The following is a 15,867-nucleotide window of genomic DNA, read 5'->3' as shown; positions in this document are numbered from 1 at the left end:
ATACGTTACAAAAGCGTTATCTTTGTAAAAATTAACAATACTTTTTAAGTGTTACAAAAATAGTCTTTGCCAAATAAACAACGTTTTTTATACGTTGTCTTTGAGCGAACATTTAACAATAATATTTTTAACAACGTTTTTTAAGCCATATAGGCAACGTATAAAAAAATGTTTCTTTCTAATTTTTTTCTTGTAATGCATGTAATGAAAGATGATAGTAGTGAAAGTATTTATAATCTCTATGTCTAATTTTGATATTCCTATAATAAATTATGTGTGTATGTCAATTATTTTAAAATCATAAATTTTCAAACCTTATGATAATAATATTAATTACTTCAAACTAATATCTCTATGCACATATAAACTCCAGAGCACTTCTAAAATTATTCGGACTGAGTTAGATTGAAACTTTAGGTCCACCTATAAATTTTAATTGAAAAGTCAAAACTAGTCAAACATATACTTAAAAGTAACTGTGTAATTTACCGGAAGGACGGGTAGTGGAGTGTATTTTTGATTAAAAATTAAAAAAAGGAATGCCTATGATTCAAAAAATAATAAAAAAAAAAATTAAAAATATATAAAGGGCACCCTTGCCCAATTATTTAATATCACCACCACTAAAACTACTTGTTTTTACTCCACCCATTCATTCATTCAAATGATCATCTATTAATTCAATACATTTAATTAACTGAACAATTGACTAAAAATGTCAGCATTTTCAATTATAAAACTACAAAAGAAACTAATTTCAAGATTATATATTACCATTGAATGTTATTTGCTAATATCCGCACTATATTCCTTTAACAGCACCACTAAAAAGTATAAATTTTACTTGATCATTTATAAAACATTAATAACAAATTTAATAATTGAGAACTAACTATCTGTATTTGTACAAGTGATAACTTTTAATCTTGTTTGCTTAATTTTATTTTGAAATTGTTATAAAAGCACTTGTTTAACAAAGTTAGTATTGTAATTTAACAAAAATATCTTATATCTGCTCCAGAAAGGCGATATTTGGTCAATTTTGCAAAGTCTATTTCAACAGATATAAAGAAAACTTGGCCACTATTGCACAAAATGGGAGGAAACAGCTAGAACCTCAATATTGTGACATTGTGGATTTTCATAGTAGTAGATGGAGCCACAAGGGGCGCAGATGAGACCAAGTATACAGACACTGAGTTTTGGTAACAATAACCTCAGCTTAGATGGCATAAATCTTGTCGATTTCAGAATCTGATAACTCAGTGTTGGCGTGCCATGAGCTTGACGTGCTCCTCTGAATTGACTTCTTCCTTCGGATAGAACGGGTGCGTTTGGATTTTACCACATAGAAAGTCATTGTCCCAAGAACTCCAGCCATTATCAGACCACCTATTAGTGTAACAAGAATGGCAACCCATCGGACCTTCCTACCTAAGACAATATATGATGCGGCAATGAAAGCAACGGTGGTGCAGATGGAGGCCAACCACATCAATTTATTTATAATCTCCACAACGCGCCGCTCTGCCTTTGTCTCTCCCCGGACAAGTGTTATCTGAATCACCACCACGGCCAATGAAGTGAAAAGAGCAATAGCATTGAAGATGAAGAATACCTTGAAAACATCTGTTTGCACAACTACTGCAACACCACTATCTTGGGTTCCACCGGGCACTGTAAAGATGGATGCAAAAGCTACTGTTGCGAAGAGTACTGCAACCACTGTGACTGAGTTAGTAGCATTGTTGATACCTTCCCTATGAAGTTTCCTAAGCTCCTTAGCAATCCCATGCACATTTTTGTTTGTTTTCCTAGTTTGCTCTAGTTGGATATGAACATCATTTTTTATCTCAGTTACAGTCTTGCGCAGCTCATCTCTTGGTTGATTCAGTTCATTGGCTCTGCATGCTCCACAGCGAGATAAGGCATCCTTAATATCAGCAGACTCTTCGGAAAGAGGCAAGCCTTCAGCGATATCAAATGCAGTTTTATGATCTCTTGTCAATGCATTCACATTTGTATCTGGGAGGAGCAGTAGAAGATTTACTATCTGCAATAGAAAGAGAATACTTGAAATACAAAAGAAGAGAAAGCTAACACCATATATTGAAAGCTTCCTAAATGAATAAATTGTTGCGGCTAACATAAGCAACTCGAACCAGAGCACCAGAAAAATAATATGTAATACATTTACAATGTACCTCTGCCCGCTTTTTTCTGGTTGCCACGTGCAGTACTGTGTTCCCAGCTCTGTCTGGTAGCATCACTATTGCTGGATCAGCATCCACAAGGGCTTTAACAACTTCACAGTTTGTGCCCTTCACAGCCATATGCAAGGCAGTTTGCCCCTTCTTATCTGTCCTCCTGGCAAGATGCGGATCCTTTCCAAGCAATGTCTCTACAATTTCAACATGCCCTTGTCGTGCAGAAAAGTGAAGAGCATTCTTTCCGTTGCTTTTGGACAACTCAATTAAGCTACTATCTTGTTCCAGCAGCAGCTTGACAATTTCAGTGTGCCCTCTTATTGATGCAGTTATAAGGGGAGTTGCATTTGATTGTCCAAAGGTCTTCACGAGAGTTGGGTCATGGTCCACGAGTACCTGTATAATTGCTGGAGGTACATATTAGTGCTAAATCTGCAGGACAATGTCTTCAAGCTCAAACAGAAAGCAAGGAGACAGTAACGATAAACATAGGAAAGAAAATAGTTTCTGGTATCACTACTTTATTAAGAAAAAATAGATACCCAAGAAATTAGATAAAAGCACATGATACTTGTATTCAATTAGACCAAACAGTGTACAGAAAACAGTACTGACAAGACAAAAATTAATTGCAAGTATATGGTAGAACCTATGACATCTGATTAAGACTGAAAGAAACAGTTTGCGCCCTAAACCCTAAACCCTTTACTTAAAAAGACGAATTCAAATGAACTACAAAGGCAAAAAATTCATGACTTCATTTATTAATGCATTTTTTGCAGGTAAGACACAGCAGATTTTTAGTGAAAAAAATTAACAATTTAACTAATAAAGTAACAAATGCCTTCCAAGTTCATTTTGTTGGGAATTATAGAGACCAGCAAAAAAATCATCTGTGTGATGAATGATGAGTTTGGGCAGTGGGGAGACAGACAGCGGAGGAGAGAGATCTTTTCCTGCACAGCATCAGGAAAACAAAGAGAGCTTGGGGTTGCAGATGGTGTGATGAAGCCTTGCTCAGGCATGCAACAACGCCGGGATCGAACAGGCCTAACTTCAAAGAAGCGATGTTGAGTTTCTCCAAGGGAATGTCACTAGATGACGAGGTTGAAGAGTTTCCTAAAACTGATGTACATTGTGGATATTGTAGGGGTAAATTTGGTCAAGAATTGTTATTTCAGAGCAGCTTCAGGCAATGCGTGCTCTATGGAGTAATTCAATCATCATAAGGGTCAAGGGTAAAAAGATCGGTTCTAGTTACCTAAAAAAAACAGATTGACAACTCTATGGAAACTGAAGGAGACATCTACATGGGCAACTATTTCTTAATTCTTAAAATGTCCAACAATAAATACTATACCTTCGTCCTCACCAATAGACCTTGGGTGGTAATGGATCACTATTTGTCCATCAGTGGGTGCACATCAAATTTTGACCCAGAAGAAACAACAGTGAACAAGATGGTCGTGTAGATCAGAATTGCCAAACTACCAACAAAGTATCATAGCGTAGCGTGTCTCAGTTTTGTAGGGAATAGTAGTAAATCATGAAGATTGACAAATTCACCAATGAAGTTTTGAGGGGAAGGTATGCATGACTTTGTAGAAATTGACCTCAAAGAAGTCAACTGACTAGTTTTGACATGGAGAAGTGAACCAATTTCTTTGAATACAAGATCATGATGTCTGTTTCAGTTGTGGAATCTATGGGCACAGTATGGAGAATTGCGACATAAATACCTCATCTAGAAAGTCGTTGGTGGCAGCACCAGCCTTTTTTATTACAGCTAGCAGCACTCCCCATGGACAAAGGCAGCGAGTGGATGATGTCACCCTGGAAGAGCTATTGACTAGATTGGGTCAGGTGAATGATGACATATCGAGTGCTAGGTCAGCCTAGAATTATTTCACCATAATGAAATATTTGGATCGCAATTGACACAAGCCCTAGATGTCAACTTCATATGCCTCGAAGAAAGAGCCTTATTGATGTCGACACACCCAATCCATATACTTGGCAAGGAGGCATCTTGGACAACCATGAAATGGTGTTCAAGAAACTCGATTGCGATTGCAAATGCACAGTGGTGGATTTGTCTGATGAAGCATCAGTAGGAGTGGTTCCTAGGCTCTGCTTTGATCACCACCCGATCATTAGATTTTCACAAAGTGGTTGTTTTGAGCTAAAAGTCTACAACCGGCCTTGTCTTGAACATAGCTAAACTGTGGCAAGTCCCATAGAAGGAACCATGAAGTGTTCAGAACATCCACAGAAGGAAGAGATGACTTCAAGCTCAGTTAGAAGGAATCCAAAAGTGTAGTTCCAGTAGGGGACCAAGCACTAGAAGCAATCTTCAGGAACTGGAACATCATATCATGGAAAATCTCAGTAGAACACGAAATGACAAAGAGCTCTTTTAGTGATAAAAATCAAGGGCAAACTGGCTTGCACTAAGGGACCAAAACACACACTATTTTCTACTAGAGTAATTACTAGGTGGAACTTAGGATGGTGAGTGGGAGTTCGACCAAGACTAGATTAAGGAACAAGCAATGGCAAACTTCATGGCTTTGTAGTTTGTACAGATATGGCGGGGAAGTCGCACTTGGGAATTTTCACCAACGGTTCCCAAACACTATGTGCTAAGAGGCTGTGAGTTTACTAGTTCGTCCTGTCACAAAGGAGGGCATTGCTTCCACTTTGAAGTCTCTAGGTCTTGTCAAAGTGTTAGGGCCTAATGGTATCCATGCCATGTTCTATTAGAGCTAAGAGACTATTGGGGATAGCATCACCAAATTTGTTTCAAAGGCTTTCAAGCTTGAGTTAGACCTCCGACTGTGAACCATACGCATGTGGTTTTGATCCCAAAGTGTGAATAGCCTGAGCAGCTAACTCAGTTTGGGCCCAAAGTCTGTGTAACACCTCATACAAGATTATCACAAAGGCGATCGTGCAATGTCTTCAGCTGTTGTTGGGCTCTCTCATATCCCATTAGCAAATGAGTTTTGCTCAAGGAGGCATATGCAAGAGAACCTAGCGATCATGTAGGAAGTACTCCACTTGTTCAACGCAATTAAGGGGGAAAAGGGCTTCATACTTATAAATTGACCTCAAGGAGGGCTTCATGCTTATAAAATTGACTTCAAGAAGGTATATGATAAAATCAAGTTAGAGCTTCTCTTTTATCCACCTTTGCATTTTATCAGTGTGATTATGCAGTGTGTTACAACTACATTTTTTCTGGTTTCTTTGGAATGGCGAGAAAACCAACACTTACAAAGCAACTAGAGGATTTTGGCAAGGTGTCCACTCTCACCATACTTGTTCATCTTTGCTTGAAGCGGTTATCTCACCTTAATCTTTCCAAAGTAGTGTCAAATGAATGGAGGGGAATGAGGGTTGGAAGGTTGAGGCTAGTTCTTAGCCATCTTTTCTTTGCTAGTGATCTTATTCTACTTACTAAGCAATCATGGTACCACCTCAATGATGTTTGAGAAGTGCTGAGGCAGTTTGAGGAAGCCATGAACAAAAAGGTGAATGTGGAGAAGTTCTTAATCTGCTTTTTGATCTTTGGATTTTCAGCACCAAAAGGCTACAGAAAGATATCTCGACATCTACATTGATGTTGGGAGGATTACGAAGGCGCATTACATGGGCATTGTGGGGAAGTTATCAAAACGCTAGAAGTTGGGTGTATGCTCTCTTTCCATGGCAACTAGGATCACCTCACTCAGTCTATTCTGGCATCAATACCAACCTTTGACATGCTGGTTTGTTGGCTTCCCAGTTTTGTCAATAAGATTATTGAAGAAAAGTGTCAAGACTTTATATGGGAAAATAATAGTAAAAGAGAAATTTCCACTAGGCACAATGGGCAGTTGCCATTAGAGCAACAGATTTTGGAGGATTAGGTATTCGGAAGACAGATAATTGAGCAATCCTTGGGAAAGTTTGAGGTGGTGTTTCTAATGGATGTTGGCACCTGGGTTCAAGAACTTCGAGCAAAATATGGGGGAAAGAGAGCTGCCTTAGTAGATTTCATTGTCTAAGCCTTTTTTGACTCCTCCCAATCGAAGCAAGTTTGCTGCACATGGGAATAAATAAAGACCAGGTTTAGGTGGAAGATAGGAGATGACTGATCAATGTGCCTTTTTGGTTGGAGTTGGACTGATGGTTCCGAGAGGATAGGAGACTCAATAATTTGGCTAAGCTATGGGTGCCTAAGTAGCTACGCAAAGATGCCCGGTAAGGCTGCACAAGGAGGAATACGGTGCTGGGATAAATTCCAAAGCTTTCTTCCCTACTCAATTCTGCTGGAATTGGCAGAGAGGCCACCACTTAGTTTTGATGATAGCAACAATGCCATTTTCTGGACGAAGTCAGAGAGCGGGTGGTATCATACTTTTTCAACATACTCACGATTGAACGAGTGATGATTACTTCAAGGCCACAGTGGAAAAGAATATGGAAGTGCCATGCAACACAGAGAGTCACACTGGAAAGCAGGGCATCAAGGTCTTCACACAAATGCAAGGGGTTGCGGGAAACAGCCCTACATGCCCTTAGGGACCATCTGGCAGCCCGTGAAGTTTGGAGCAAGATGGAGCCAACATTGCAAGAAGAATTCTATGGATGTGCGAAGTTGAGAAATTGAAGTGATACATTGTGGTAGAGAAGACAATAAATGGGCACATCTGCTAGTCTGGAATGCCCTGCAGAAGAAGAATGCAGTGGGTGTCTCTCTCCCTGAATTCATCAAGATCAAGAGAGGAAATTGCATCTATAAGCAGAGTTTTGTTGTGTAATTTGCAACTATAGTTGAAAATAGGCCTTAGGCCACTTTTCTAACAAAAAAATAGAGACCGCAGAAACTATGGAGCAAGAAATGACAACTGCAAAAGATTAAAACAAGTATCCAGTAAGGAAACAATAATGTAAAAGGAAGGTATTCTACACCAAAAATAGTTAGAAATAAAAATTCAATAAGGTTAGCTATCACTCTCCTACAGGCTTTCCAGTGATTTACTTAGATGAGGCTAGTTCGAAAGTTCAAGCATGAAAGGTGTGAGCAGTGGTCGATGTTTTCTACAAATCCATGCACTGGTGGCTAAAGTGTTTTTTCCAAGATTCGAGTCTTTGACAGGCTGAATAGTCGTGGTTAATAACAAGGAGATAAAGAAATTTTTTCAAATCCGAGTTGCAAAATTGAATGAAATTAACTATGAAAGACAGCCCTTTTACCTTGTTGCCCTTCCCTAACAGCAACATGGAGAACATCGAGCCCGGATCTGTTCTTCCGGGTGAGACTTTCCCGATCGGAGTACTTGAGCAGCTCAACCACCAAATCGAGAAACCCTTTCTCAGCCGCCACGAACAGCGCAGTCTCGTCCACTTCGTTGACGTCATTCACAACGGCAGCCCGTATCTCCGCCACCTCGGCATCGAACTCTGCCCCCATCGCCGTCCCCGTCATCTGGGCGTCGATCTCGCCGAGGATCTGCTTCACGGCTTCGAGATCGCCCCGCTTAGCCGCGAGGTGAAGCTCCGTGTCATTGTGCCGTCCCGTCACCTGCTTCACGTACTTCTTCCTCCCCGACGGGTCAATCCTATTTCCCGAGTTGGAGAGCACCAGCGAGGGAGACGCGTCCATACGTTTACTGGAGTTGGAAAGCACTAGTGCCGGAGTAGCAGGCGTCGAGGGCGTTGCCGGGGTCGAGGGCGTGACGGGCGTTGAAGTCGGCCCCGCTGCTTCTCGGCACATGCGTCTCCCAGAGTCGGAAACCCGCAGCGCGGGGACTGGCGGCGGAGATGGCGAACTCGGGTTCATGAGGGATGATGCAGATTCCAGATGCCTTTCTCCTCCTCCGTCAAATCAAGTGCGGAACTGGGGCAAAAGGCACATATTTAGAGATCGCCGGAAGAAATGAAAAGCGATGAGAAAGGCGCCGCTACCTTTGTCGGTTCGGAGATCCATCATCGCCTTGGATCTCCAGCTGCTCCACCAAGCGATCGCCTGCAACCCCAACTAAGAATGCACGCCATTGCCGGACCGAGCCAGGACTAGAAACCAGTCCGCGTTAGGAAGACTAATTATGGAGGTCTTTCTCCATGGCAAAAAGATATTTTAAAATACTGCAAAAATATACGAAATGTAAAATAAAATAAAATTGTTGACCCAAATTTGATCGTCAACTTGACTTGAGAACTAGAAAAGTAGGCGGAATAATGCAGTGGTAGGCCCGCTTGTCTTGTCTGCCTCATTTAATCAGTTGGTAACGAAGTGGGTATAGTGGAACAAATAAGAACTCTTGATTTTTAAAAAAAAATATATATTATTCGCCCACTAATTTTGGTGTTTGTGGAAGATGGAAGAATTTATAATTAGTGGCCGCATGATCCTTTCATTTATTTTTTTTTATCGAAAAAAATATATAATAAAAAACACAAGTTTTAGTGCAGTGGTGGAGTTTGTAGTTTTTGTAAGGTGCGTCACATGGGCGTCGTTGGTGACTTGTACCCAAAATTTTCAGTTATATATCAATCACATCGTGACATTTATAATGAACTAGGGCGGGTGAATCGTCACTTTACTGATATTTCAAGGACGGCCCACATTCATTGGAAAGGAATAAGTCAGGAAGATATTATTCGAATATAGTTGATCCTGTTCCGAATATGAGTGGATGACTATCAGAAAATATCGTTGATGTGGATCTTCATGTGTGGTAGAAATGTCTCGCTCCTGTAATCACAAGTCGTTAGTGCCAAGCCGGGAGGGGGTTTCCGGCGACGGCCCTCCGACGCTCAAGTCACACAATCGGTCGGAAGAAAAGAGAAAGAAGTGAAGTAGTGAAATAGTGGTGCTCAGAGACGTATATGCGCGTACCTCCGCGGATAACCACTCCTCTTCTTATATAGAGCTTCGATGGGTTGACTGCACACTTCCCGGGCGGACGGGACTTCCTAAGTTTTCCTCAATAGCTAACATCGGGAAAGGATCCCTAACAACTTACCGTAAAAGGGCAGACACATTTACGCTAGGGCGGCGCAATCTTCGTCCGTACGATTTCCTGTCCATTCGCGCCGTCAGCCGACGGCATTGACTCCCACAAGGATGTTAAGACATATTTCCTTTCCCTTCTTAAATGTCAGCCGCTAATCTGACGGTACTTCCTTTGATCTATCCGGCCAGCTCGCTCTTTGACATTCTACATATATATATCTTCCGATCGGATTGGGCTTCATTCTCTCGGCCCGTCCTAGATTCAGCTCGACTTCTTTGAACTCTTTAGCCTGGTCAGGTTGCGGACTCGGCCTTACCATCGCGAGCTTATTCTGCCGCTCGGCCACACGGGCCTGCCGCCTGGCTCATCTCTTAGCTGACTCTCCTTTGACTTTGACGACCATCCGATCGTTGAACCTCCTCAGCGAAGGGCCTCCCCACTATGTCATCGTCGGATCACATGCCTCCCCTTTAAGTCTAGTCGAAGGAGGCCATAAGTCTGACTGACTGGACCAACTAATGTGAGAAGACCTCTTTTGCTGGGTCAACTGTGACCCTTGGCCAGCGCTCGGTTACCGGGCCTTGGTTCTCCTTTCGACGAAGTGCTCTTGGCAGGCCGATCGGTAGAAACGGAGGACTACCCGAGCTGCATAACTTATTTGATCGGCTTATGTGGCCGTTGCTTGGGTAATCTCCGCGAAATCTCTAGGAAACTGTATCATTCTGGCGCATTAATGTGTCGCATGCCTCTTTAATTATCCCGACAACTGCCCTATCCATGCACGCCACACGTCCCTCCCTGACGGCGCACGTTTGAGGCGACAGGCTGGGATGTGACCCTTGGGTTCATTTGAATTTTAAACGGCTGGATCTGCTTCTAGGCGCCTGTGCTGTTGATCGAACGGCTGAGCGAAGTCTCTTGGTTTGTATAAGCTTATCGCCGCCGTCTCCTCTTTTTCTTGCTTTCATTTCCGGCGACTTCGTTCGTGCTCTTCAGCGATTTTTCTCGTATTCTTCGGCGAACCTCTCGCGTTCTCCAGCAAATCCTTCTGCTTCCTGTCATTCCTATCCCAGGTGAGTCTGTTACCTTCTTCCATAACCCCTTACTGCTTGGTCCTTCATGATTTTTCGGTGGGTTTCTGTTCTTGCTTCTGCTTTCTTTTTCCTTTTGCATTTTCTCCCGACTCTTCTCGTTCTCTCCCTTTTATCATGGCTAGTACATCGCATCCTTCTTCTTCTTCGGGTCCTTGGTATGAGACTATGGAGTCACGGTTTGATGAAGATGATGCCCGAACCCTAGCCAATACTTTTGAACTCCCTCCTGGCTACGAGATACATGTCCCACTAGCCACCGATCGTCCTTCCGCTCCGCCGACCGGCTGTGTCTGCTTTTTCCGCGACAAATTTACTGTCGGTCTGCGACTTCCTCTTCATCCCTTCATCCTCGAGGTTTGCAGATACTTCGGTCTATCCCCTTCTCAGCTAGTTCCCAACTTCTTTCGCCTCCTATGCGGGGTAATTATCTTGTTCCGACTACATCGCATTCCTCTAACCCTTTCGATCTTCCACTTTTTTTATTACCCCAAGCTATCCGATCAGCTAGGCACTTTCCTCTTACAAGCTCGATCAGGCTTGGTCTTTTTTGATAGGATGTCTTCCTCCAATAAACATTGGAGAGAATATTTCTTCTTCGTACTCTTCCCCGATCGGCCCTCCTTCCAAACCACTTGGCAACTTTCCCTGGGCCCTCAACCCTCATTGCCTTGATACAAGAATACTCCTGCTTATTTGCTTGCTGCTTCCATGTTGGCCGGTCAGAAGTTCAACATTCACAAGTTGCTGGAGGAAGGAGTTTTGGCCCTTTTCGGCCTTAGCCCGATTAGCCCATCCGAGCCAGTCAACCTAGGTACATAATCCCCTTACCTTTTTCTTCTTTATCTAACTGATTTCTCTTTTTATTTTGCAGCTGACATCATGATGAGGGCGCGCTTGATCAGGCAATCAAAACTCACTAATGCCGATATTGATAAGGTAGTGGTTGAAGTCCTGGCCGAGCGGGGGTTTCAATCGTCAGATCTTCCCAAGCAGCCAATACCCACTCCAGGGCTTACTCAGGAAGCAGGAGGGGAGTCGAATGTAGTGTCGGTCGGCTCAGCGGCGGTGGAAGAGCCAATTAATTGGAGAGCCTACGGTGGCTCAACTGGTTCCGGAGGAGGGGTCACAATCTGAGGCGCCGCTCGAGAATGCACGTAAAAGGCGGCGGGCGAAACAAGCTGCTCGCTCGACGTCTTCAGCTGAAAGGGTAGCCGATCGGACTGGCGTTTATGGCCCAATGTCGTCGGAGGTCGTCCCCGTCTTGTTCGACCGCACACCTTCGGACCCCCTCGTCGACTCTCCCGCCGCTAGTCTGCCGCCCTTATCGGCTCAAGGCTGCATCCTGAGGTCAAGCATCAACCCCGTACCCACCTCCTCTCGTGCGGGCCGATCGGTTTCTTCCCATCCGGCTACGGCTCGTCGAAGACACGTAACGGCTACGCTACACCTTTCGACTGAAGACCTTTCAGCGCCAGGCGGCTCAGCTGACCAGACTGAACACCGTATTATCATCAAAGGCCAGTTAGCGGAGATATGGGAAGATGCCCGCGCCCGGGCGGTTGCCGCTCCTCCTAGAATGTTAGCAAACAATTATACCAAGCAGATTACCGGGGTAAGCTTCACTTTTGACTTTTGCTCTTATTAATTTAGCCTTGCTTATGACCCACTCCTGCTACTGCTTTTGACTTCCACAGTTTTGGGTAGATGGCCTGGCTATGAGCCAGAGGCTCGCCTTCGTGGAAGATGAGCTGAAATGGTTACAGGAAGCACCCGGTCAGTCGGGAACCACTCATGGTTTAAATGACACCCAAGTGGCTCAACTGCAGGCCGACCTGGCTAAGAGCGAGGAACTACTGGCTGCCGAGCGGGGCAAGAGCGCTGAGCAAGTCGGGTACATTGACCGACTTAAGAAAGAGATATCCACCTTTGAGGGCAAGATTACCTTGGCCACCAACCGCAAGCAAAGGGTTGTCGAGGTTTTGGAGAAGAAGAATGTGGAGGCCCAGACTCTCGAGTAAAAATTAAAGCAAACTGAAGATAAGTTAAAAAATGTTGAAGGTCTGCTGTCATCCGAGCAGCAAGCTCGCGAGTCTGAGGAGGCTACTTTGAGAAGCCAGCTGTCCGACAAGGACGCCGACCTTGCGATGGTGAAGGCGGACCTAGAGAGCGGTCGGTCGGCCCTGGAGACCTACAAAGAAAATGAGCCCAGCCGCTTCAAAAAGATGAAGGTGGCTTACATCCGGTCTGACACTTTCATGGATAAGTTCCTCAACCGTGCTCTCCAACTCTTCGGCTGCGCCGTGGAGAACATTTTCGACCAACTCAAGAAAAAGGGGCATCTACCTGCTGATCTGCCCAGCTCCACGATTGATCGCGACCAGCTTAATGCCTCCATTCCCGACGATGCTTTGGATTATTTGGAGTGAACCCTCGAACACCCCCTTATTCACTAAGTGATGTTTTGGATTGTATCAGTCGGCCACCGTGTGTATCCGGTTGGCATAAACTCTTATGACGTGACTTGTTTCTATGTTATCTATGATGATTTTCTTCAATATTCTGTTCGTCTTTGAATGTACTTAGTCGATCGTCTAGCTTTTACTTGTCGATCGATCACGCAAGCGCTGAAAATCTCCACTCGACCGCCGATGAAGCGAGGGTTTAAGGTCGCCGCTCGACCGTCGATGACGCGAGGGTTTAAGGTCGCCGCTCGACCGTCGATGACGCGAGGGTTTAAGGTCGCCACTCGACCGTAGATGACGCGAGGGTTTAAGGTTGCCGCTCAACCGTCGATGAAGCGAGGGCTTAAGGTCGCCGCTTGACCTTCGATGACGCGAGGGTTTAAGGTCGCCGCTCGACCATCTATGACACGAGGGTTTAAGGTCCCCGCTCGACCGTCGATGAAGCGAGGGTTTAAGGTCGCCGCTCGGCCGTTGATGACGCGAGGGTTTAAGGTCGCCGCTCGACCGTCGATGAAGCGAGGGTTTAAGGTCGCCGCTTGACCGTCAATGACGCGAGGGTTTAAGGTCGCCGCTCGACCGTCGATGAAGCAAGGGTTTAAGGTCGCCGCTCGACCGTCGATGACGCAAGGGTTGCATTTTAATGGGAAGGAGTTTGGAAGCAATCCGATTGTTTTCTTCCTGCGTCCAAGGAAACACACATACATGCATGTGTACATGAATTTATTCACTCACCTCTCATCCAGATCTGTAAGATTGGAGGTGATTTGCGCTCCACGGTCTATCCAACCTCCTTTCCTCCACATCTTCCAAGTAGTATGCTCCCGACCGCAGCCTTTCTATGACCTTGAATGGACCCATCCATGGAGCTTCTAGCTTTTTGACGTCTCCGACCGGCTTGACCCTTTTCCATACTAGGTCACCCACCTGGAAGGATCTGGGGATTAACCAGCGATTATAGTTCTTCCGCATTCTTTGTCTGTAAGCGGTTAGCCGGGCGGCTGCTTTGTCGCACGTTTCATCCACCATGTCAAGTTCCATCCGTCGCCTTCCTTCATTTTCTTCTTCATAACGAAGCACCCGCTCGGACTCTATCCCGACCTCCACTGGGACGATCACCTCTCCTCAATATACTAAATGGAATGGCGTGAAACCAGTTTCTTCCTTGGGAGTCGTTTGTAACACCCATAACACACTGGGTAACTCATCCACCCAGCTGCCCCTCATGTGACCGAGGCGAACCCGCAGAATTCGCAGGATCTCCCGATTGGCTACTTCAGCTTGACCATTGCTTTGAGGATACGCCACGGAAGTGAAGTGTTGTTCGATGTCGTACCCTTTGCACCATTCTTCAAGCTCCTGACCAACGAATTGTCACTCATTGTCCGAGATGAGCCGACATGGAATACCGAACCGACAAATTATATGCTGCCAGATGAACTTTTTGACCATCTGTTTAGTTATTTTGGCCAGTGGTTCAGCTTCTACCCATTTTGAAAAATAATCAATAGCTACTAGCAGGAATTTTCTTTGACCGGTTGCCATAGGAAAAGGACCGACTATGTCCATTCCTCACTGATAGAATGGGCATGAAACGGTTGATGTTTTCATTTCGGTGGTTGGTCGATGAGTCAGATTACTGTATTCTTGGCAAGACAAGCAAGTAGCTACTGACCGGCTCGCATCTCTTTGGAGTGTTGGCTAAAAATACCCTACTAGGATGATTTTCCTCGCAAGCGATCGTCCACCCGGATGTCCTCCGCAGGAGCCCTTGTGTACCTCTTGAAGGATATATTCGGCATCCTCGGTACCAATACACTTGAGCAGAGGATGTGAGAAGGTTTTTTTATACAAATGCTCACCAACCATAGTGAACCGAGCTGCTCTTCTTCTCAAAATTCGCTCGACTTCGCGATCTCCTGGTAAGGTTCCAGATTGGAGGAACTTAATGATGGGTGCCTTCCAGTCTTCCGGAAGTGATATTCCTACTGCCCTATCAACGTACGCCACTAGGGAGACCTGCTCGATAGGACAACCGGTGATGATCGACGTTACCGCGCTGGCCAATTTCGCCAGTTCATCCGCCGCTTGATTCTCTGATCGGGGTATCTTGTGAATAACGACCTCCTGGAAACTCGCCTTGAGCTTTTTAAAGGCGTCCGCATATAATCTGAGCTGAGCACTGTTGATCTCGAACGTTTCGTTCAGCTGCTGGGCTGCCAACTGTGAATCCGAGTGTAAGAGTACCTTGGTGGCCCCGACCTGCCGAGCTTCTTGAAGACCAGCTATGAGAGCTTCGTATTCAGCTTCGTTGTTGGTGGCCCAGTAGTCTAATCGAATGGACAAATGCATTCGGTATTCTTTCGGGGATATAAGCAAGATACTTATTCCACTACTTGGTCGGGCGGATGAGCCGTCAACATATATCCTCCATGGGGATTCAGGCTCGGGGTCTGGTACTTCTATGATGAAATCTGCCAATGCCTGTGCTTTGATAGCCGACCGAGGTTGATATTGTATGTCGAACTCGCTGAGCACCGTGGTCCATTTGATTAACCGGCCGGACGCTTCGGGATTTAGCAGGACTCGACCCAAGGCGCTATTAGTCATCACGATTATGGGGTGAGCCAAGAAATAAGGCCGAAGTCTTCGGGCGGCGAGGACCAGAGCGTAAGCAAGCTTCTCGAGCCCTGTATAGCGTAACTCAGCGTCTTTCAATATATGGCTTACAAAATACACCGGCTGCTGACTTCCTTCTTTCTCAATGATTAGTGCTGAACCGATGACATGCTCGATGGATGATAAATAAATTAAAAGTGGTTCTCCCATAGCCGGCTTGGCTAGGATGGTCAGAGAGCTGAGATATTGCTTGAGTTCTTCGAACACCTTGTCACATTTGCCATCCCACTGGAATTTGGTTGCTCACCTTAAGATCTTGAAAAATGTCAGGCTCCGGTCAGCCGATTTTGATATGAACCTTGATAGGGCCGTGATTCTTCCAGTCAGCCTTTGAACCTCCTTCAGGTTGCGAGATGGTGCCATGTCTTGGAGAGCTCTTACTTTGCTCGGGTTCGCTTCGATTCCCCGTTCGGTGACTATGTAT

At 44.9% G+C, this 15,867-nt stretch overlaps 1 protein-coding gene across 1 annotated transcript; it reads right to left on the bottom strand.

Moving 5' to 3' along the window:
- Window positions 1-1,054: 1,054 nt before the first annotated feature.
- Window positions 1,055-8,321, bottom strand: LOC122002706 (ankyrin repeat-containing protein ITN1-like). The gene is made up of 4 exons (XM_042557981.1): window positions 8,160-8,321; window positions 7,449-8,091; window positions 2,205-2,614; window positions 1,055-2,053 (listed from the first exon to the last, which is right to left on the bottom strand). Exons 2-4 carry the CDS (start codon window positions 8,032-8,034, stop codon window positions 1,223-1,225), a joined length of 1,827 nt encoding a protein of 608 aa, XP_042413915.1. The 5' UTR covers window positions 8,035-8,091; window positions 8,160-8,321; the 3' UTR covers window positions 1,055-1,222.
- Window positions 8,322-15,867: the final 7,546 nt, after the last annotated feature.

The sequence above is a fragment of the Zingiber officinale genome, chromosome 7A (assembly GCF_018446385.1).
Source record: "Zingiber officinale cultivar Zhangliang chromosome 7A, Zo_v1.1, whole genome shotgun sequence".
NCBI classification, from domain to species: Eukaryota; Viridiplantae; Streptophyta; class Magnoliopsida; order Zingiberales; family Zingiberaceae; genus Zingiber; species Zingiber officinale.
Note: the sequence above shows the minus strand (reverse complement) of the source record. Positions and strands in the feature narration are given on the sequence as shown.